Source organism: Oryctolagus cuniculus, chromosome 14 (assembly GCF_051225735.1).
Source record: "Oryctolagus cuniculus isolate XC-2025 breed Fujian yellow rabbit chromosome 14, ASM5122573v1, whole genome shotgun sequence".
Classification (NCBI taxonomy): Eukaryota; Metazoa; Chordata; class Mammalia; order Lagomorpha; family Leporidae; genus Oryctolagus; species Oryctolagus cuniculus.
This window is the reverse complement of record NC_142880.1, coordinates 39,479,180-39,500,988: the sequence shown is the minus strand read 5'-3', so window position 1 is coordinate 39,500,988 and position 21,809 is coordinate 39,479,180. Positions and strand designations below refer to the sequence as shown.

At 44.6% G+C, this 21,809-nt stretch overlaps 1 protein-coding gene across 7 annotated transcripts in view; it reads left to right on the top strand.

Annotated features, from left to right (window-relative positions):
- Positions 1-21,809, top strand: part of MCCC2 (methylcrotonyl-CoA carboxylase subunit 2) — a 73,096-nt gene that overhangs the window by 32,671 nt on the left and 18,616 nt on the right. For 5 of the 7 annotated variants that reach the window (XM_002721104.6, XM_089312584.1, XM_089312585.1 and 2 more), the window contains 5 exons: positions 7,215-7,328; positions 10,644-10,708; positions 14,119-14,218; positions 14,330-14,425; positions 21,181-21,253. In XM_002721104.6, coding sequence (XP_002721150.1) covers positions 7,215-7,328; positions 10,644-10,708; positions 14,119-14,218; positions 14,330-14,425; positions 21,181-21,253 — 448 coding nt within the window. The remainder of the gene's footprint in view (positions 1-7,214; positions 7,329-10,643; positions 10,709-14,118; positions 14,219-14,329; positions 14,426-21,180; positions 21,254-21,809) is intronic. The other 2 variants (XM_051833261.3, XM_089312587.1) reach the window with 1 other exon arrangement.

Sequence of the window (21,809 nt, the reverse complement as noted above, 5' to 3'; positions counted from 1 at the left end):
TCTACTTTTTGACTGATTGTGAGTATAGTTCATCTCTTTATAATTTTTATACCTGTGTGACTATCATTTGTGTACCTGAGTGTTTATGCTTGCAAAAGTATGTATATTTTTTTTAAAAGATTTATCTTATTTATTTGAAAGACAGCATTAATAGGAGAGGAAGAAAGAGATCTTCCATCGGTGGTTCACTCTCCAAATGACTGCAATGGCTGGGGCTGGGCCAGGCTGAAGTCTGGGTCTCCCACATAGGTGGCAGGGGCCCAAGCACCTGGGCCATTCTTTTCTGCTTTCCCAGATGCATTTACAAGGAGCTGATTGGAAGTGGGGCAGCCAGGACTTGAACTGACACTTATTTGGGATGCCAGTGTTATGCCACAAACCAGTCCCTATCATTGCATTTTTATTGTATAATGTGAGTCATTACCTGTTCTGCACATTTTTTTAATGTTTCTCAAATCCCCCTTTAAAAGCATGTATAAGTATCTTTTAAAGAACTTTTAAAGTGACTTTTTCTAGAATTATACTTTTGAGACTTTAATCTTCGGGGATTTCAACATTCAGGATTGTGGCATTAGGAATTGTGTCTTTGGGATTATGTCCCAGACGATGCCCACTGACCCAGAGGCCAGAGTCTCTCACTCTACCTCATGGTGTTGTCATTTGTTCCCTTTCCTGAAATTCTCCTTAAGTCATGCCTGTAGGGTTTCCCTGTTTTCCTTCTACTTTCTCCTTTTAATTTCTGCAATCTTTGTTGATGATTTTATAAACTGTCATGGCTTCCTTGCCTGTTCTCTCCCTGACCTCTCCTGGTCCTGCCCCCTCAATATCTCTGCTTGTAAACCTTGAGGCTTTGTGTCTCTGAACATTTCTTGCTAGTGTTTTAGTATGAGGTGGTATCTCTGATCTCTGACCTCAGTCCTTGGCCTAGAGCTCCTTAAAACATCAGTGATTTCCTAATGCATAGCGGGTGCCTGCAGCATCTGTTGTTCTAAAGTTTGGTCTTTGACTCTGGTTCCTGATACAGAGCCCCTAAATCCCTTGGAATGTCATGGGAGATGGGAGCATCCCTTATTCTGATGGGGTTACTCTTGGTGGGCTCCTTGAGGGCCTGGTTCCCAGGAAGGCCAAGCCATCATTATAAGGTTGGAGCTTTCAGCTCCACACTCCATTAGAACCACCATGGGGTTCCTCACCCAGCAAGAAGGATCTCTGGGCTTTGCTTCTGTCACCACTGGTGATGGGGTGGACTGTGGCCTCTCGATGGCGGTCTTTGGAGTTCACCTGTGTCCTGATATAAATGGGGATCCTGTGACGTCTCTCTCGGCACATATCTGCATTCCACACTAAACACAAGCCAGATGTGCCTTGAGTGTGGTCAGAAAAGTATATGGCCATGCATCTCACGTCCTTTCACGTCCCCTTAGTGGGGACGGCAGCAGCCTTCTCTTTCTGGGTTGCAGAGCATGTGTCGGGTGTGGGCTCGCGTGAGAGCCTGGTTGTACCACGTGCGTGTGTGTGTGTGTGTGTGTGTGTGTGGGTGTGTGTGTGGCTCCAGGAAGTTGTCAGTGCTCTTTGACCCTGCTTTGCGAGTAGGAAAAGCAGACCCAGTAGCAGAGCTCTTGTAGTTCCTGCTCTTCATCTCCTTTGTGTGTGAGTGACTCTCACATCCTCTTTGTGACTCAGAATTAGATGATGAGCGAAGTGGTGTGACAGTGGCTTGGCATTGATTGCTGACTTATCTGTGTTGGTTTATTTAATTTGTATTTCCATTATCAGTGTTTGCTTTAGCAGTAATAAATTTTTTGCCTGTTAGATACTTGTGACTAGAATGATCTCTTTCCTTCCCCCTCCCATTCTTATTGACAAAAAAATTTGAAATTTTTATTCCTGTACGTTTAGTAACTCTAGCTCTTGTTTTTAATTTATTTTTGAATTCCACTCAGGTTTATAGAGATATAATTTGTGTTCCCATGTAATGGGTGCAATAAGTAGATTTTTGGATAGTCACAGAGTCGAGTTGATTTTAGAGTATTTTTGGCACACTATCAGCAGTCACTCCCCTGCCCCCAGCCCAAGGCAACACTCATCTGCTTTCTGTCTCTGTGCATGGGCCTGTTCTGGACATTTCATATAAATAACATCATAGAATAAGTGGTCTTTTGTGGCTGGTTTCTTTCACCGAACACAGCGATTTCAGAGTTCATCTATGTCTTGCTCTTGGTTTTTCATACTCTGGGATGGTACAGACCTCTGCTTACCCATCTGTCTCCCACCTCTGGAGTAGCTGAGGAGTTTACAGATTCTTTGAAGTACACAACAAAAAAGTACTTCTAAGCAAAGTCTGCCCCAGGTCTTCACAGAGCTTATATATATTTTTTTTATTTTTTGACAGGCAGAGTGGACAGTGAGAGAGACAGAGAGAAAGGTCTTCCTTTGCCGTTGGTTCACCCTCCAATGGCCGCCACGGCCAGCGTGCATTGGCTGGCGCACCGCGCTGATCCGAAGGCAGGAGCCAGGTGCTCCATGGAAGCATGGGGTGCAGGGCCCAAGTACTTGGGCCATCCTCCACTGCCCTCCCTGGCCATAGCAGAGAGCTGGCTTGGAAGAGGGGCAACCGGGACAGAATCCGGTGCCCCGACTGGGACTAGAACCCGGTGTGCTGGTGCCGCAAGGTGGAGGATTAGCCTAGTGAGCCGCGGCGCCGGCCTCAACCCAGGTTTTCCACATGGGTGCGGGAACCTAACCACTTGAACCATTGCCACTGCCTCCCAGGTCTGCATTAGCAGAAAGCTGGAGTCGGGAGCTGGAGCTGGGTTTTGAGTCCAAGCATGTCAGTGTGGGACACAGGTGTCTTTAATAGCGTCTTAACTGCTAGCCTAAACGCCAACCCCAGTAGATGGTTCTTGAACTCTCTCTTGCTGGCATATTGCTGCAGAATACATCCCTCAGCTTGGCAGTGTAAATACACTACACGTTTATTTTCTTGCAGGTTCTGTGGGTTGGAAGTCAGGCTTAGCTCTGGGTCTCTCAGTCATTTCGGGGCTTGACTAGGAAGGGTCCACCTCCTAGCCTGCTCACGTGGTTGTCAGCAGGGTACAGTTCTTCACAGGCCTCACTCAGTTTTCTTTTAAAAAGTATTATTCATCTATTTTCATTTTATTTGAAGGGCAGAGAGACAGAGATCTTGCATCCTCTGGTTCACTCTCCAAATGCCCACAACAACAAGGGTTGGGGCAGGCTGAAGCCAGGAGCCTGGAACTCAGTCAGGGTTGGCCATGTTGGTGTCCAGGACCCAGCTGCTTAAGCCATCATCTGCTGCCCCCAGGACACACATTACCAGAAGCTGGATTGGACACCGAGCAGCCAGAATCCAGGCACTGCACTATGAGCTGCGACTGTCCCAAGCAGCGTCTTAGCCACCGCACCAAATGCTGGCCCCCTTACTCAGTTCCTTGCCTTGGAGCATCTCACATGGGTCACCTGGCTTCATGAAAGCAAGAAAGGGTGCCAGCACAGGAGAGAGGGCAACGCGGGGGAAGACGCCGTCTGTCGTGACCTGACCACAGAAGTGACAGCCGTGACTGGCCATGTTCTGTTTGTAACAAGCAAACTGTTAGATCCGCCACACCCTCAAGGGGACGTGCCACAGATATGAATCCTGATGACAGTCGGGGATCACTGGGGTCCTTGCAGAAATCTGCCTGCCCCACTCCTGTACTTTTCTGAGCATGCGTGAGCTGGTGTCAGAGAAGTCAGTTGTTGGTTGGTTTGGTACTGAAGGAGTGCCCTTAGATATGTGGTTCGATGCCCTGAAGGAATCAGCTCTTCACCTGTGATGTTTCTGCCAAACTGGTCACCCCTTCCTGCTCCTCTCAATCATGCAGAGTCTTAGTTTGGGCTGCTTTACTAGATCATCAACAACTGGGTGGCTTCGACAACCAGCACTTATTTCTCACACTCCTGGAGGCAGAGGGCCAGGGTGGTTGGGGGCCGAGTGGGGGCCCTCTTCCAGGCTTGGTGGATGGAGAGAGCTCCTCTCTCTTCCTCCTTTTCTAGGGCACTCATCCCATCATGGGCGCTCCTCCCTCATGGCCTCATCTAAATATGAAGACTTCCCAAAGGCTGTACCTTCAAATAACTTCCTATCAAATAACATGTGAATGGGGGGCGGGGGAGGGAGACAGGCATGCGTCCCATGGCAGATGGTAGGATGGTGTTCGGACAAAATTAGCCCTCTTTCTTGGTCTCCTTGCCCTCGCCACCCCTCCCCAGGTTTTGAATTTGTTGCTGATACTTGCTGTTCTTCCCTTTCCCTTTGCTCTTGAGTTGTTTTTGTGGAACTCCACTATGCCTGTTTGGTTCTTTGGGTCTTATTTTGGAAAACGGCTCCTTTTTAGATTCTTACATCATTGTGACTCTTCTCTAAGTTTCTTGACTTTTTTTCTTATTGAATACTGAAAATAGTTTGAGCTGAACCTGGTGTTCTATTATAGAGAACAGGGCAGTAAGGTGAATTTATGTCCTTGTTCCCTACAGAGCCTTCAGAATAGCCCATAAAATAATTTTCAGAAGTGTAGGAAGTATAAAGAATAATAGAATGGAATGCTCACATACTCACCATCTGGATTTGTTAAGTGTTAACAGTCATTTTGTTATTTTTGTCTCAGATATTTAGAGTATTTATTGGCTTAAAAATTTATCTGGAATTCATTTACCATTACAGTGTTGTGTGGATGGCCATGTTGCCTATTTGCATATTTTTCCTATTATAAACACTGATACAATGAATGTTACCTTGTTTTCACAGGCAGGAGTTTTTGTAGCCATAGAAACCTTTAAAACAAACTTGTGGATGATAAGCAAGACAGTGAGATAAACATCTCATTAATATGTTGACAAATGTGACAGCCACTTTTAATAACATGCATGAACCTTTAGTTAAGGGAAAAATGTTTTTTTGTGATGGCCATTGGGATGGAAAACACTTGCTACCTTTTATCTGTGGATTCATACCAGTATGGCATGTTGTTTTTCTTTTTCTTTCTTTCTTTTTTTTTTTTTTTTTCTTTTTTGACAGGCAGAGTTAGAGAGTGAGAGAGAGAGAGAGACAAAGAGAAAGCTCTTCCTTTTCCATTGGTTCACCCCCCAAGTGGCCGCTACGGCTGGTGCGTTACGGCCGGCACGCTGCGCTGATCTGAAGCCAGGAGCCAGGTGCTTCCTCCTGGTCTCCCATGCGGGTGCAGGGCCCAAGGACCTGGGCCATCCTCCACTGCCTTCCCGGGCCACAGCAGAGAGCTGGACTGGAAGAGGAGTAACCGGGACAGAATCCAGCGCCCCAACTGGGACTAGAACCTGGGGTGTCAGTGCCGTAGACGGAGGATTAACCTAGTGAGCCGTGGTGCTGGCGGCATGTTGTTTTTCATAACAGATATTAGCATGGCTGTAAGGAAAGTGATGGAAACTACTTTCATATGATAATTTCAAAAATATCCATTATATACGTCTTTCTCTTTGATGATATTTCTAATCAGCCAAACCTGTATTTATTATTCCTTGTGCCATACTAATCTCCGAGCAAGAATTCTTTAAGCTTGTTGTGGAACATTTTGTACACACCAAAGCAGAGAAAATTGGTGCTGAGAGCTCCGCTGCACACGGCATCCAGCTTCGTTCAGCATGGCCGATTTTCTTTTGAGCGATACTTTCCAGTGCAATGATAGCATCACTTTTATATCGAGAAAGTGTCAGGGTAACAAAATGTGAGACATGCTCAAGTGAAGAATTCTTTTTTCTTTTTTTTTTTGAATTTTTGAGATTCATGGGAAATGTGTATTATCTTTCAGCTCCATTTTTCCATGAACTTTTAAAAAATATCTATTTATTTGAAAGGCAGAATTAGAGAGAGGCGGAGGCAGAGAGAGAGAGAGAGAGAGAGAGAGAAAGAGGTCTTCTGTTCTCTGGTTCACTCCCCAGTTGGCCACATTGGCCAGAGCTGGGCTAATCTGAAGCCTGGAACTTCTTCCAGGTCTCCCATGTGGGTGAGGGGCCCAAGGACTTGGACTTTGTTCCACTGCTTTCCCAGGCGCATTAGCAGAGAGCCCTGCAGGTGGCAGCTTTACCCACTATTTTCTGTATTGCTTTGAGGTGAGGGACAATTGTTTAGAGGGCTTTGAGGATTTGTTATTAGATCTCATAGCTGTCCTTTCCACACAGGTTCGCTAAATTTGGAGTATATTGTGAGCTTGTTCTCTCCATTAGTTGCATAGGGTAAGAGAGTATCGGGCCATTCTCCTCTCTGACACGGAGCTTGGCCACGCATTTTATTAAAAGAGTGACATAAACCATTCACAATGATTTTTTTTTTTTTTTTGACAGGCAGAGTTAGACAATGAGAGAGAGAGACATAGAGAAAGGTCTTCTTTTTTTCCGTTGGTTCACCCCCCAAGTGGCTGCTACGGCCAGCGCGCTGCGCTGATCTGAAGCCAGGAGCCAGGTGCTTCCTCCTGGTCTCCCATGCGGGTGCAGAGCCCAAGGACCTGGGCCATCCTCCACTGCCTTCCTGGGCCACAGCAGAGAGCTGGACTGGAAGAGGAGCAACCGGGACAGAATCCGGCACCCCAACCGGGACTAGAACCCGGGGTACTGGTGCCACAGGTGGAGGATTAGCACAGTGAGCTGCAGCACCGGCCATTCACAATGTTTTGATACAAGAAATGAGGACAATATTCCCAGTGTTTAGAGGACTCTTTTAAAAATAAAGTCTAGGCCAGCGCCATGGCTCACTAGGCTAATCCTCCGCCTGTGGCGCCAGCACCCCGGGTTCTAGTCCTGGTCGGGGCGCTGGATTCTGTCCTGGTTGCTCCTCTTCCAGGCCAGCTCTCTGCTGTGGCCCGGGAGTGCAGTGGAGGATGGCCCAGGTCCTTGGGCCCTGCACTTGCATGGGAGACCAGGAGAAGCACCTGGCTCCTGGCTACTGATCAACGCGGTGCGCCAGCTGCAGCAGCCATTGGGGGGTGAACCAACAGCAAAGGAAGACCTTTCTCTCTGTCTCTCTCTCTCACTGTCCACTCTGCCTGTCAAAAAATAAATAAATAAATAAAAAGGTCTAGGGACCAGCTAGTGCCATCCCCTGGTCACTGGGGCTACAGATCAAACATGGTACACTTCTCTGTCTGAGCTGCATCTTAGGGGCTTGTGGTGTGCTTGAATTCCAGATAGCAGTGGTCATGGGCTCCTGTACGGCGGGAGGCGCCTACGTGCCTGCAATGGCTGATGAAAACATCATCGTCCGCAAGCAGGGCACCATCTTCTTGGCTGGACCTCCCTTGGTAAGGACATAATCGTGACTGACTGAAGTTCAGATCCATAGAGAAAATCATTTGCACTGATTATTGATGATTTTTAAAATGTGATAAAATATAACATTTATGTTTATAACCTAAAGTATATCACTTGTACCATTTTTAAGCATACAGTTCTGTGGCATTAGGTAGATGCATATGTTTGTGTGTGGGGAGCAGGGTCCGTCTCCCGCAACATGGCGGGGCGCCCGGGGGGACAAATAAGTACTGAGACTGTGGACTGAAACTAACTCTATGCGTCTGATCTCCCACCATATGGTGCTGAGAGAGAGTAAACAAATCTTACACAGCTGCTTCGTTAATTAGCTGATTCCTGACCCAACCCCTGTTTGGAGGAAAGCGGCGTGCTCAGCATGCGGGCAGCGGAGCACGGATTATTGGGAGAGGACTATAAAAGGAGGAGAGAGACAACATGCGGGCCCCCCTGAAAGAGTCGGTTGGAGAGCTCGTTGGTGCCGCTCCTCCGCGGAGGCGGGGGAGCGGCAGCAGATCCGGGAAGCATCGGGGAAAGAAAACAGTGTCCGGTGTAGTTCCTCCGCGAGTGGGGGAGTGACATTTGTGCCACCACTGCCACCTTCCATCTTAGAATCTTTTTGTCTTCCCAAACTGAAGCCCATTAGACACCCACCACTTCCACTGCGCTGGTAACTAGCACGCTATGTTCTGTCTCTGTGGACTGGAGTACTCTGGGTGCATCCCATGCACGTGCAGTCATGCTGTATCTGACTTCTATGACCGGCCTGTTTCACTCAGCGTAATGCAGAGTAGAGGGTGCAAACACTCCATGAGTAGTTTATGCTTATTTCTTATTAGAAAATGAGTAAAGGAATGACTAAAAATTGAAAACATCTATTGGGAGTATAGGCAGCATCCTCATATTGGAATAGTGCTCTGTTTTTTTTTTTTTTTTTTTAAGATTTATTTATTTATTTGAAAGAGTTGCACAGAGGGAGAAGGAAAGGCAGACAGAGAGAGAGGTCTTCCATCCGCTGGTTCACTCCCTGAGTGGCTACAACAGCTAGAGCTGCACTGATCCGAAGCCAGGAACCAGGAGCTTCTTCCGGGTCTCCCATGTGGGTACAGGGGCCCAAGGACTTGGGCCATCTTCTGCTTTTTCAGGCCATAGCAGAGAGCTGGATCAGTAGTAAAGCATCCAGGTTTTGAACTGGCGCCCATATGGGATGCCAGCACTGCAGACAGCGGCTTTACCCACTATGCCACAGTGCCAGTCCCTGCTCTGTGTTTTAGAGAGAAGGTTGTGTCTTAGGGCCAGCAGTTGCATTGTCTGTTCAGTGCATTCAGATTCGTATTAGAGAGACACAGCTCAGTGGCCAGCCAGGCAAGCCTGCAGTTCCGTGAGAGCAGGCGCTGGTTCAGTGCCTGCCATTGCCTTTGCAAGACCATGGGTGGCGGGTACGGAGCTGCAGCCTCATCCACGTGAGAATTCGAAATTCTGCCGTCTGCTTGTCTGAGGGCTGAGGGAAGGCTATAGATTCATGTGTGGTGTGAGCTTCTATGGCTGTTGCCTGCAGTAGCTTAGGGTGGTTGCAAAAGAAAGAGAGTAATAAGTTAGGTTTTTAAAGAAGCTTTTTGTACTGTTTATCTTCTGAGCTTCTTACTTGGTGGAATGAACTGTTTTAATTTTCTGTCATCTTTGTACCTATCACAGTATCAAACATGTTGTGGGTGTTGGTAAACAATAACTGATGACAATCATTATTGTTCTCAGTTGATGTTAGCTCTCTGAGTGTAAATATAGCGTATCTGTGGTTCATTCCTCCTTACGACTTTAAATATCCAGACACTTCTAATTATTGTCTGGACTGAGAGATATTTTACACAGATTTTTTTAAAAAACGATTTTATTTATTTATTTGAAAGGCAGAGTTACAGAGGCGGAGAGAGAGGGAGAGAGAGGGAGAGGGAGGGAGAGGGGTCTTCTATTCACTGGTTCACTCCCCAAATGGCTGTAATGGTGCAATAGCTGGAGCCGGGCCGATCCGAAGCCAGGAACCAGGAGCTTCTTCTGGGTCTCCCACATGGGTGCAGGGGCCCAAGGACTTGGGCCATCTTCCACTGCTTTCCCAGGCCATAGCAGAGAGCTGGATTTTAAGTGGAGCAGCCAGGACTCGAACTGGCGCCCATGTGGGATGTCGGCACTGCAGGAGGTGGCTTAAGACTACTATGCCACAGAGCCAGACCCCACAGATTTTTTTTGGAAAGAAGAGAACCAGGAGTTTAGTTATGAGAGTGGAATAATTGGAGGTGAAAATTCTGTTTGCCTTCCCCTGGGGAAAAACATTTTAGTTAGGTAAGACAAAGTTTTTGATTTCATGAATAAGAAATCATTCCTATGCTGTATTTCAGGTTAATATTGATTATTTTTAATAAATAATTTTCCTATGTGAAGAAAAAGAAGCAAATTAATCAACTGAAGAACTAGTAATCAATGAGCAGTTCCTAAGGGATGATGATTGACATTTGGCATTCAGTGATTTTTCTTTCTTTTTCCTATTCGATTTCCTCTGGCTATAATTAAATCACTCATAATTTATTACTAGAGGTTTCTTTCTTTTTGGTTATAGTCTGCTAGATCTTAGATTTAGGTAAGCCTTGGAGATTTTTTTCTCATCTTGAAGTTATTACTGGATAATACTTTCTGATAGTGACTGAAATATTTCTGCATTGTTATTGAGTATTCAAAGATGAGTAAGGCACAGTTCCTGTTGTTGCTCAACTCACAGTATAGACAGCAGAGATGTGCAGATCGCTGAGGTTCAGTCTGGCAAGGGCCGTGACTCTTAGACTGTGCGTGGCAAAGCTACTCTGTTACTCTTGTCTAAGCAGGAGGAGGTCTGGGTGGGTTGGGGAAAGCTGCAGGTGACTCCAGGTGGCACTTGAAGGCTCAGTGGACAGCATTCACCAGGTAGGGAGAAGGCGAGGCGACCTGGGTGGTGGGAGGTACACACACCCACAGACACAGAGGCTTGACCATAACGTAGGGAAGGGGCGTGGACTTTCAGCTCAGAACCTGCTGGGCTGCAGTCGCGCTCCGTTGCTTGCTCAGGGGCTGTGGGCCAGCTCTTAGTGACCTTGAGCTCTGATTTCCCATCCACCGGCTAGGGAGAGTTTTCCCTAGGCTTGTTGGGGAGTGGAATGAGAAAACTCTTGAGCTCTGTAGGTGAGAGGGTGTAGGTGTGGTCTGGGAGGTGAGCTGATTAGGACAACTCTTTCATTCTCTGATGGACCCGTCTCAACACTGGTTCTGTGTGTGTGTTGCAGGTTAAAGCGGCAACTGGAGAAGAGGTGTCTGCAGAGGATCTTGGAGGAGCTGATCTTCATTGCAGGTGCAGTGGGAGCTAGGTGTTTCTTTTCAGGACCGACTGTTGCTTTGTTTGTTTAAAAGCAGTTTTACACCCACCCCACCCCACCCCCGCCCCATACTGAACGTGCCAGACCAGACCACAGCTTATCTGTCCTCAGTCTGCTGTTCAGGTTCAGTCTTTGAACTGTAGAGCTGCACTTCCAAGCTAGAGCCTCAGCTTTTTCATCATAGCCAGGGGCTGGAGAGACAGATTTCTTATTTATTTTTAAACACCGTGTGGCAACTATTATGTACCAGGCAGTACAGGCAGTGTTTTGTTTTAGAGGTAGAACTGAGAGACTTGTTGATGGGTTTCATATAAGGGCTACAGCCAAAGTCAGTGGCTGAGAGGATGATGTGAAGTGCGTTCGTTTCCTGCAGTTAGCACAGCGGGAGGAGGAGCAGATCTGGAGCTGAGGCAGATGGTCAGGCTTTGCTTCGGGAACTGGTAAGTTAGAGATGCCCGTGAGATGTCCTGGTAGAGACTGCTGAGCAGGCAGTGGCTGTCAGAGTCGGGAGTCCACATCAGGGTTAGAGGTTGTTACTTGGGAGTCATCTACAGAAATGGAGTTTAAAACCATGAGACAAGGTGAGCTCACCGTAGTGTGAATGCAAATAGAGAAGGGCTCAGGACCGTGCCCTAGGAACCCAGACACAAATGGCAAGTCCGTCCTGTCATTGGGTTCAGAGGCCGTGCAGGTGTAATAAACCTCACCTTGCTCTGCCCCATGGCAAACTCAGGAGGCAGTGGTTATGAGAAGAGTCCAGGAGGTCCTATCAAAAAACTGGTGTGCCATTTGATGGTGTTTACAGGACCTTTGCCACAGGATCTCAGTCATTCCTTTCACACTGAACGCTTCTTATGGATAGATTGATTGTACTAAGTATTATGAGTCATAGAGAAACATTTCAGGCCTAGCTTCTGCCCTCACATTTTATAATTAAGCAGATAAGAGAAAGAAATGAATGAACTAAAAAAAAAATGGTAAGATGCACTCTTCCAATTTTAACTAAAGGTGGAATGATCAAGGTGCTGATGAGGAGTTTGGAGCAGAGCTTAGCGGAGGTTGAATTCTGCCTGCGTTTGAACAGAATGCTGGAATTTCAGTGAACACAGGCGTGGCGTTACTGTCTGTTGGGCCATTGACCAACTGTCACAGGTGGACAGGAAAGTGATTGCTGGCTGGGTGGACGTTCCAACCCAGAGAAAAGGAGGCTGCAGGTAGAAAGGTGTTAGGTGGATGGCGCAGAGCAGACTTCTGTTGTTTGTGGGTACCTGCTCAAGGGAAGGGGTTGAAGGTAGTATTGGAAGGCATTATTTTTTTTTTCCAAAGAAGCCTTTTATTTAATGAGTACAAATTTCATAAGTACACCTTTGGGAATACGGTGATTCTTCCCCCCATACCCACCCTCTCCCACCCCCACTTCCAGAAGGGCATTAATTTTTATGAAATGTTGACCGCCTGTAGGCAGTGGATCACGTTAGAGATGTAGATTCTGGAATTCATCTTCTGTTAGCCTCTCTGTTATCCTTGTGACTTGCACAGACTGCTTCTCCTCCCTGGGTCCCGGTTCCTCATGTAAAATGAAGATGTGGAGCGCATTGGCCTCCTAGCACACTGTCCCACGTGTGCCATGCTCTCTGTGCATGGCTACCTGCTTAAAACCGTGGGGACGTGATGACGTTGTGACGGCTCTTTTTTTTTTTTAACAGTGTTGTAAAATTTAGTTGTCATGAATTGCTCTGCTTTCTGTTTGTTATTATGAATTCATGTTTATACCTGTCTGATGGGTCATGGTTCAGGGCTCCTGTGACACAGACTTACATCTACAGTGTCTCGTCAAAGGTTTCCTTTTCTGCGGTTTTGGTAATAGTAAACAGCTTTACAAGAAAGCATTTTCTTTTCTTTTCTTTTCTTTTCTTTTCTTTTCTTTTCTTTTCTTTTCTTTTCTTTTCTTTCCTCTCTCTCTCTCTCTCTCTCTCTCTCTTTCTTTCTTTTTAAGATTTATTTTACTTGAAAATCACGGTTACACACAGAGAGAAGGAGAGGCAGAGAGAGAGGTCTTCCATCCGCTGGTTCACTCCCCATTTGGCTGCAACAGCTGGAGCTCTGCTGATCCAAAGTCTGGAGCCAGGAGTTTCTTCCAAGTTTCTTCCAAGTTTCTCGTGTGGGTACAGGACTTGGGCCATCTTCTACTACTTTCCCTGGCCACAGCAGTATGCTGGATCAGAAGTGGAGCAGCCAGGTCTCGAACCGGTGACCACATGGGATGCTGGCGCTGCAGGCGGCTTCACCCACTGTGCCACAGCGCTGGCCCCAAGAAAGCATTTTCTGTCCTGACTGTTTTAGAAGCAGCTTCTTTATGCTTCTGTTTCTTATTGCATCACAGTGTAGGCTGAAGTCAGTGATGTGCCTCGTATTTGGTGTGAAGGAATAAAGGGTGTGGCCGATTGGGAAATGCCTGAAAGAAACTGAAGGGTCTACCATTTGCGAGGCATTGGAGGATATGGAGGGGAGGAAGCGTGGCCCCTGCCCTTGTTGAGGGACACCCACTGCAGAGGGGAGTGGCAAGCAAGCACTGGAGAAGTGGCTCTAAGAAATGTTTCCCAGGGGATTGGATTGTTCCCTATATTAGATTTCAGCAATTTAGTGCTTACTCATAAAATGATCTAAAATTCTGCTTATTTCAGGTTTATATTTTTGCCTGACCTTTCAGAGTTTTAAAAATACTTTTTTAGGGAGTCACAGGACATGTGAAATAGCAAGTCATCTAATTGGAACAGAACTGGTGACCAGAGCAAGCCCATGTTTCAGTCACTGCACTTGAAATTCAAGGGGAACTTCCATGGCCCTTATCATAGAACCATTTTATTAGTTTCCAGTTTTACACGTGATCTGAGGGACACTGGATCCTTGTTCCTTATGACTTGCAGTGGTGTGACTTTGTAAAGAGGGAGTCAGCAGTCTCTTTAGAAATAGAGCCCACAGTTGGTGGTATCCCTGCACGCCAGGCGGGTGCGGACACCTGGTGCTGGCATCAGTACCTCATGAAAAGGCACTGCCTGTGGGGCATCCTCACATTTAGTTCTGTTCCAGGTGCATGGGGTGAGCGCTTATTAGATGCTCTTGGCAGCAAGGCCACGGTTGGAAACTGGAAGATGTGGTTCTTATGCAGCTGCCAGGGGCTCTTAGGTGTACCTCAGTTTCTCCTGTTTGTGAAACAAGACAGCACTGTTTTCTCACAGATGGGATGGGTGTCAGATAAGATGGCATTCATGAAGGTGTTTTGGACGTAAACAAGCTGTGATCCTCAGATGGGAGAACATATTGGGGGTCTAAGATCTGTGACTCTTGCCCCACTCTGATTATATCAGTGTGCTTTACCCTGTAGAATGTCTGGAGTCACTGACCACTATGCCTGGGATGACCAGCATGCCCTCCACTTAACCAGGAAGGTTGTGAGGAACCTCAATTACCAGAAGAAATTAGAAGTGAGTAGGAGATGTGCTTCTGCCTCTTATTTTCCTGGGAAGCATTTTGACGATGTCACTCTGAAATCATGCCTTTAGAGAGGTTAAATCGATTGTTCTGGATGCCCACAGGTGACCGTCGAGCCTTCTGAAGAGCCTCTGTTTCCTGCCGATGAACTATATGGAATAGTTGGTGCCAACCTCAAGAGGAACTTTGATGTCCGAGAGGTTTGTAAAAGTGCACCCGTGAGCTGTAAGCCGTGCTGTCAGCCTGTGTGTGCCCGTTTTCAAGCTAGAGTTTGTTGTGGTATACTCATCTAGATCTCAGAGTATCGAGGTGTATGGGAAAGACACTTCTCCATAGCATAGGTATTGTAAGGACAGTAATTACTAAAAGAGGGGAAAACACTCTAGGATTGGAAAGTTTTTGTTGTACAGCCACAAAGCTTGGATTGTTGATAAATAGGATTCCATATTCCTGTGGACATGAGTAAGGATGTAGCGCAACTTCACGATATTCAACTGTTTCTCTTCAGTGTTCTTATTTCGGGAAGTGGATGAAATGTCAGGAAGTTGTTGGGGGAAAAATACCCTTTTAGATCAGTGTGACATTAGTGAAGGGTAGACTTGATTATAGTTGAAGATGTTGCTATGGTTACCGATTGCTGAGGTAGTCTTCTGTAATCTAGATTGACAATTTTCAGTGTTTGCACGATGCATGTAGTGTTTTATTTCTAAATTAGGAAATTATCTTCATTGCAGATTTGTGTTAGAAGCTTTATAATTTTACTAGTTGTGAAAAATGTAAAAAAAATACAAAAAAGAAAAAATACATTTGCTTGTCATTTTGCTACCTAATGAAAGCAGCTGATGTTTTGATGTTTTGGCATAATGTGTGTGTATGTGTGTGTGTGTGTGTGTGTGTGTATATTTTTATGCAGTTGAGATAGGATATATGAAACATTTTCTGTGGTTGGGTCCTAACTCCTACAGTAGTGCCTGAAGCTCTTGGTCAGTATCTTTTTGAATGAACTGATGAATGTAATATTTCAATGTATAGATGTGTGCAGTTATTTATTTAGACAATACTCTGTTACTGTTAGAGGGCCTTAAAGCCCAAATTTTATAGGACATCAGCTGATGTTTCACCTTAGCTGGGTGGCTTAGTTTAACTGTAAGTTTTAGAATTAGGTTCTTAGTTTGACTTTCATTTATTTGGTGGCATAGAAAAAGAAATGGTACTTACAATCTTAGGTGCTTGAAAGATGATTTTTGCAAACAGCCAAGAATTTTAGATGGCTGAGGATTCATTCTTTTAGCATAACCACATTTTCATTTATTCGGTGGCGTTTACCTAGTACATGTTCTATGTAGGTGTTGTCTGGTGAAGTGAACAGAGCCAAATCCACGCATTCACGTTGTTTCTGTTTCATTTTAAATGAAATTTTTTTAAAAAGATGGACTGTTGCCTTCTTGAAGAGTAACCTGGACTTCCACCTTTTGCTGATGTTTGCTCATCGCTGTGATTTCAGTTCATTATATTTTCCTGTGGTAGCAAATAAGCCTCGGGTGGAGGTCTTGCTGGTGTGTAGAGCCGTGGGACGGCACTGGTGTCTGAGCTGGACGCTCTGGGTTCTGGTCCTTGTTTCCCCAGTCGGTAGTGCTGAGATTTAACCTCTTTGAGCACCCACTTCTGCCTCCAGGAATAGGAATAGAACCATGCGATCTGTCTGCTTCCTGAAGTTTGTGTTTCTGGGAAGGTAAATTAAGATATTTTGTGTGGCTGGGTGGTGTTGGGGTCACTGCAAACCAAAAGCAAGGTGGTTTTGCACTAAATGGCCCTAGATTGCTGTGCCCATTGAGTATCTTTATCTTCCTGTGGAAGAATGATAGTTGTCATGTGTCAACTTAAAAGGTTAATTTTGGAGGTACTGAGCTTGGGAAACAGATACCTATTATACTCTCATTATATTACTGGGCCAGAGATAACTGAAAAACAATTCAAAGCAGGTTTTTTATTTTATGGGAAGGAAGACACTAGGGAGCATTCACTCATTCTGCAGCTGTTGCATCTTACAAAACAAGGCTGTGAGTGACATGGTAAACAGGAAAAGGGAAGTGGGAACTTTGTAGAAAAAGAATATGTTTCACCTCAGATAGTTTCTGAAGAAGTATGGAAAGGGCTCCATGTCTCAGACTCTTTGAAAATGGTCCTGGTGTCTCATGCTTAGTCCCAGGGATAAATTGAGTTATTTCTACTCCTTTCAAACAGTACGCATGTGGATGATCTTTTTTTTTTTTTTAAACTTTTATTTAATGAATATAAATTGCCAAAGTACAGAATATGGATTACAATGGCTTCCCCCCCATAACGTCCCTCCCACCCGCAACCCTTCCCTTTCCCACTCCCTCTCCCCTTCCATTCACATCAAGATTCATTTTCGTTTCTCTTTATATACAGAAGATCAGTTTAGCATACATTAAGTAAAGATTTCAACAGTTTGCTCCCACACAGAAACATAAAGTGAAAAATACTGTTTGAGTACTAGTTATAGCATTAAATCTCAATGTACAGCACACTAAGGACAAAGATCCTACATGAGGAGTAAGTGCACAGTGACTCCTGTTGTTGACTTAACAAATTGACACTCTTGTTTATGGCATCAGTAATCACCCTAGGCTCTTGTCATGAGCTGCCAAGGCTATGGAAGCCCCTTGAGTTCACTGACTCTGATAATTTTTAGACAAGGCCATGGTCAAAGTGGAAGTTCTTTCCTCCCTTCAGAGAAAGGTACCTCCTTCTTTGATGACCCGTTCTTTCCACTGGGATCTCACTCGTGGAGATCTTTCATTTAGGTTTTTTTTTTTTTTTTTTTTTTTCCCAGAGTGTCTTGGCTTTCCATGCCTGAAATACTCTCATGGGCTTTTCAGCCAGATCCGAATGCCTTAAGGCTGATTCTGAGGCCAGAGTGCTCTTTAGGACATCTGCCATTCTATGGGTCTGCTGTGTATCTCACTTCCCATGTTGGATCATTCTCTCCCTTTTTTATTCTATCAGCTAGTATTTGCAGACACTATTCTTGTTTATGTGATCCCTTTGGTTCTTAGTCCTATCATTATGATCAATTGTGAACAGAAATTGATCACTGGGACTAGTGAGATGGCATCGGTACATGCCACCTTGATGGGATTGAATTGGAATCCCCTGGTATGTTTCTAACTCTACCGTTTGAGGTAAGTCAGCTTGAGCATGTCCCGAATTGCACATCTCTTCCCTCTCTATTCCCACTCTTATATTTAACAGTGATCACTTTTCAGTTAAGTTTCAGCACTTAAGAAGAATTGTGTATTGATTACAGTATTCAACCAAAAGTATTAAGTAGAACAAACAAAAAAAATACTAAGAGGGATAACATATAAAGCTGCTTATCAACAGTCAGGGTGAGGGCTGATCAAGTCACCGTTTCTCATAGTGTTCATTTCACTTTAACAGGTTTCCTTTTTAGTACTCAGTTAGTTGTCACCTATCAAGGAGAATAAGTGGTATTTGTCCCTTTGGGATTGGCTTATTTCACTCAGCATAATGTTTTCCAAATTCCTAACAAGGATCACTTTTCAGTTAAAATTTAAACACCTAAGAATAATTGTGTATTAATTACAGAGTTCAACCAACAGTACCAGAACAAAAAAAAAATACTAAAATGGATAAAGTATTACATTGTACATCAACCATCAGGACAAGAGCTGATCAAGTCACTGTTTCTCATAGTGTCCATTTCATTTCAACAAGTTTCCCCTTTGGTGCTCAGTTAGTTGTCATCGATCAGGGAGAACATCTGGTATTTGTCCCTTTGGGACTGGCTTAATTCACTCAGCATGATGTTTTCCAAATTCCTCCATCTTGTTGCAAATGACCGGGTTTTGTTGTTTTTGACTGCTGTATAGTATTCTATAGAGTACATGTCCCATAATTTCTTTATCCAGTCTACTGTTGATGGGCATTTGGGTTGGTTCCAGGTCTTAGCTATTGTGAATTGAGCTGCAATAAACATTAATGTGCAGACTGCTTGTTTGTTTGCCAATTTCATTTCCTTTGGGTAAATTCCAAGGAGTGGGATGGTTGGGTTGAATGGTAGGGTTATATTCAGGTTTCTGAGGAATCTCCAGACTGACTTCCATAGTGGCTTAACCAGTTTGCATTCCCACCAACAGTGGGTTAGTGTCCCTTTTTCCCCACATCCTCTCCAGCATCTATTGTTGGTAGATTTCTGAATGTGAGCCATTCTAACTGGGGTGAGGTGAAACCTCATTGTGGTTTTGATTTGCATTTCCCTGATGGCTGGTGATCTTGAACATTTTTTCATGTGTCTGTTGGCCATTTGGATTTCCTCTTTTGTAAAATGTCTATTGAGGTCCTTGGCCCATCTCTTAAGTGGGTTGTTTGTTTTGATCTTGTGGAGTTTCTTGATTTCTTTGTAGATTCTGGTTATCAACCCTTTATCAGTTGCATAGTTTGCAAATATATTTTCCCATTCTGTCGGTTGCCTCTTCACTTTCCTGACTGTTTCTTTTGCAGTACAGAAACTTCTCAATTTGATGCAATCCCAAATGTTAACTTTGGCTTTGATGACTGTGCTTCTGGGGTGTTTTCCAAGAAGTCATTGCCGGTACCTATATCTTGCAGGGTTTTTCCAATCCTCTCTAATAATTTGATGGTGTCAGGTCATAGATTTAAGTCTTTAATCCATGTTGAGTGAATTTTTGTGTAAGGTGAAAGGTAGGGGTCTTGCTTCATGATTCTGCACGTGGAAATCCAATTTTCCCAGCACCATTTATTGAATAGACTGTCCTTACTCCAGGGATTGGTTTTGGATCCTTGATCAAATATGAGTTGGCTGTAGATGTTTGGATTGATTTCTGGTGTTTCAATTCTGTTCCATTGGTCTATCCATCTGTTTCTGTACCAGTACCATGCTGTTTTGATTACAGCTGCCCTGTAGTATGTCCTGAAATCTGGTATTGTGATGCCTCTGGCTTTGTTTTTGTTGTACAAGATTGCTTTAGCTATTCGAGGTCTCCTGTGTCTCCATATAAATTTCAGTATCATTTTTTCCAGATCTGAGAAGAAGGTCTTCGGTATCTTGATTGGTATTGCATTGAATCTATAAATTGCTTTTGGGAGAATGGACATTTTGATGATATTGATTCTTCCAATCCATGAACATGGAAGATTTTTCCATTTCTTGGTATCCTCTTCTATTTCTTTCTTTAAGGTTTTGCAATTTTCATCGTAGAGATCTTGAACATCCTTGGTTAAGTTTATTCCAAGGTATTTGATTGTTTTTGTAGCTATTGTGAATGGGATTGATCTTAGAAGTTCTTTCTCAGCCATGGCATTGCCTGTGTATACAAAGGCTGTTGATTTTTGTGCATTGATTTTATACCCTGCTACTTTGCCAAAATCTTCTATGAGTTCCAATAGTCTCTTAGTAGAGTTCTTTGGGTCCCCTAAGTAAAGAATCATATCATCTGCAAAGAGGGATAGTTTGAGTTCTTCCTTCCCAATTTGTATCCCTTTAATTTCTTTTTCTTGCCTAATAGCTCTGGCTAGAACTTCCAGAACTATATTGAATAGCAGTGGTGAGAGTGGGCATCCCTGTCTGGTACCAGATCTCAGTGGAAATGCTTCCAACTTTTCCCCATTCAATAGAATGTTGGCTGTGGGTTTTTCATAGATTGCTTTGATTGTATTGAGGAATGTTCCTTCCATACCTAGTTTGCTTAGAGTTTTCATCATGACTGGTTGTTGTATTTTATCAAATGCTTTCTCGGCGTCTATTGAGATAATCATATGGTTTTTCTTCTGCAGTCTGTTAATGTGGTGTATCACATTGATTGTCTTGCGCACATTAAACCATCCCTGCATACCAGGGATAAATCCCACTTGGTCTGGGTGGATGATCTTTCTGATGTGTTGTTGCATTCTATTGGCCAGAATTTTATTGAGGATTTTCGCATCTATGTTCATCAGTGATATTGGTCTGTAATTCTCTTTCAGTGCTGCATCTTTTTCCGGCTTAGGAATTGAGGTGATGCTGGCTTCATAGAAACAATTTGGGAGGATTCCTTCTTTTTCAATTGTTCTGAATAGTTTGAGAAGAATTGGAGTTAGTTCTTCTTTAAATGTCTGGTAGAATTCAGCATGTGGATGATCTTTAATACGTCAGATTCAGAATCAGTGAGCCTTTCTGAGAGCTTCATAATAACAACGACTGCTTTTTAGTGAGAGCCAGGCAGTATGCCTTAGTGGGTTTGTTGTTGTTGTTTTTTAGCACTTCTGTTTTTTAACAGATGAGGAAACTGAGGCCAGGAAGATGTTAAGTCATCACCCCAGGAACTCTTGTCTCAGTGGTAGAGCTGGGAGTTGGCTGGTTCTCCGTCTTGGCGTTGTTTTCTTAGATTCTTTTTACTGTGGGGTTCATCCTCTCCTCACAGCCGATTTCCTTCTTTCCTGAAGTGAGACTGAGGCTCATAGGGGCTAAATGGCTTGCTGTGGGACACACGCATCCTATGTGGTATCTTAGGATCGCTTCTGACTGCAAGCCCTGGCTGGCCCTGCTTTCCGATGGATCCCTGGGCCTCCACCAAGATGCTCCAGCCGTCCCTGCAACTCTGAGTTAGCAGCCAGCCCAGGGTGCTGGTGACTTGTCCTGTGGCATGTCAGTACCTGCACTGACATGTGCTCTCTGCTCTTATGTGCAACGTGATGCTACTGCTTCTATAGTCAAGTGTAAAATCACAGCCCAGAGTGACTGTGGGGCATTAGCCACACACATCAGGAGAGAGTCTAGTGAGATTTTCTGGGTAAACTTTGTGAAAGTGACAACTTCTGTATGAATTTTTTTTCCTTATAGATAAAGCTTTAATGCAAAGAATCTGATAGTAATATAATTTCTCAGAGTCATTGTTATTTTTCCTCTTAGGTCATTGCTAGAATTGTGGATGGAAGCAGATTCAACGAGTTCAAAGCCTTGTATGGAGACACATTAGTTACAGGTATAAAAATGCAGAATTGAAAATAGGAACATTTTCTGCTGCTTTGAAAATAAATGGTCTCTTGTCTCATGGCTTTGGTACACTTGGCAGGGGCTGTGTGATTGAGGGCAGTGCAAATTTTATTTATTTATCTATTTATTAATTATTTTTTTTTTGACAGGCAGAGTGGACAGTGAGAGAGACAGACAGAGAGAAAGGTCTTCCTTTTCCATTGGTTCACCCCACAATGGCTGCTGCGGCCAGCGCACTACAGCCGGCGCACTGCGCTGATCCGAAACCAGGAGCCAGGTGCTTCTCCTGGTCTCCTGTGTGGGTGCAGGGCCCAAGAACTTGGGCCACCCTGGCCACAGCAGAGAGCTGGCCTGGAAGAGGGGCAACTGGGACAGAATCTGGCGCCCGACCGGTACTAGAACCCGGTGTGCTGGCACTGCAGGCGGAGGATTAGCCTAGTGAGCTACGGCGGCACCAGCAGCAGTGCAGATTTATGCGTCAGGTTTCCAAGTATCTTCTTTCGTGAAGATCACTTGTAGCTGAGTGGCTTTGTGGATTCAGAATT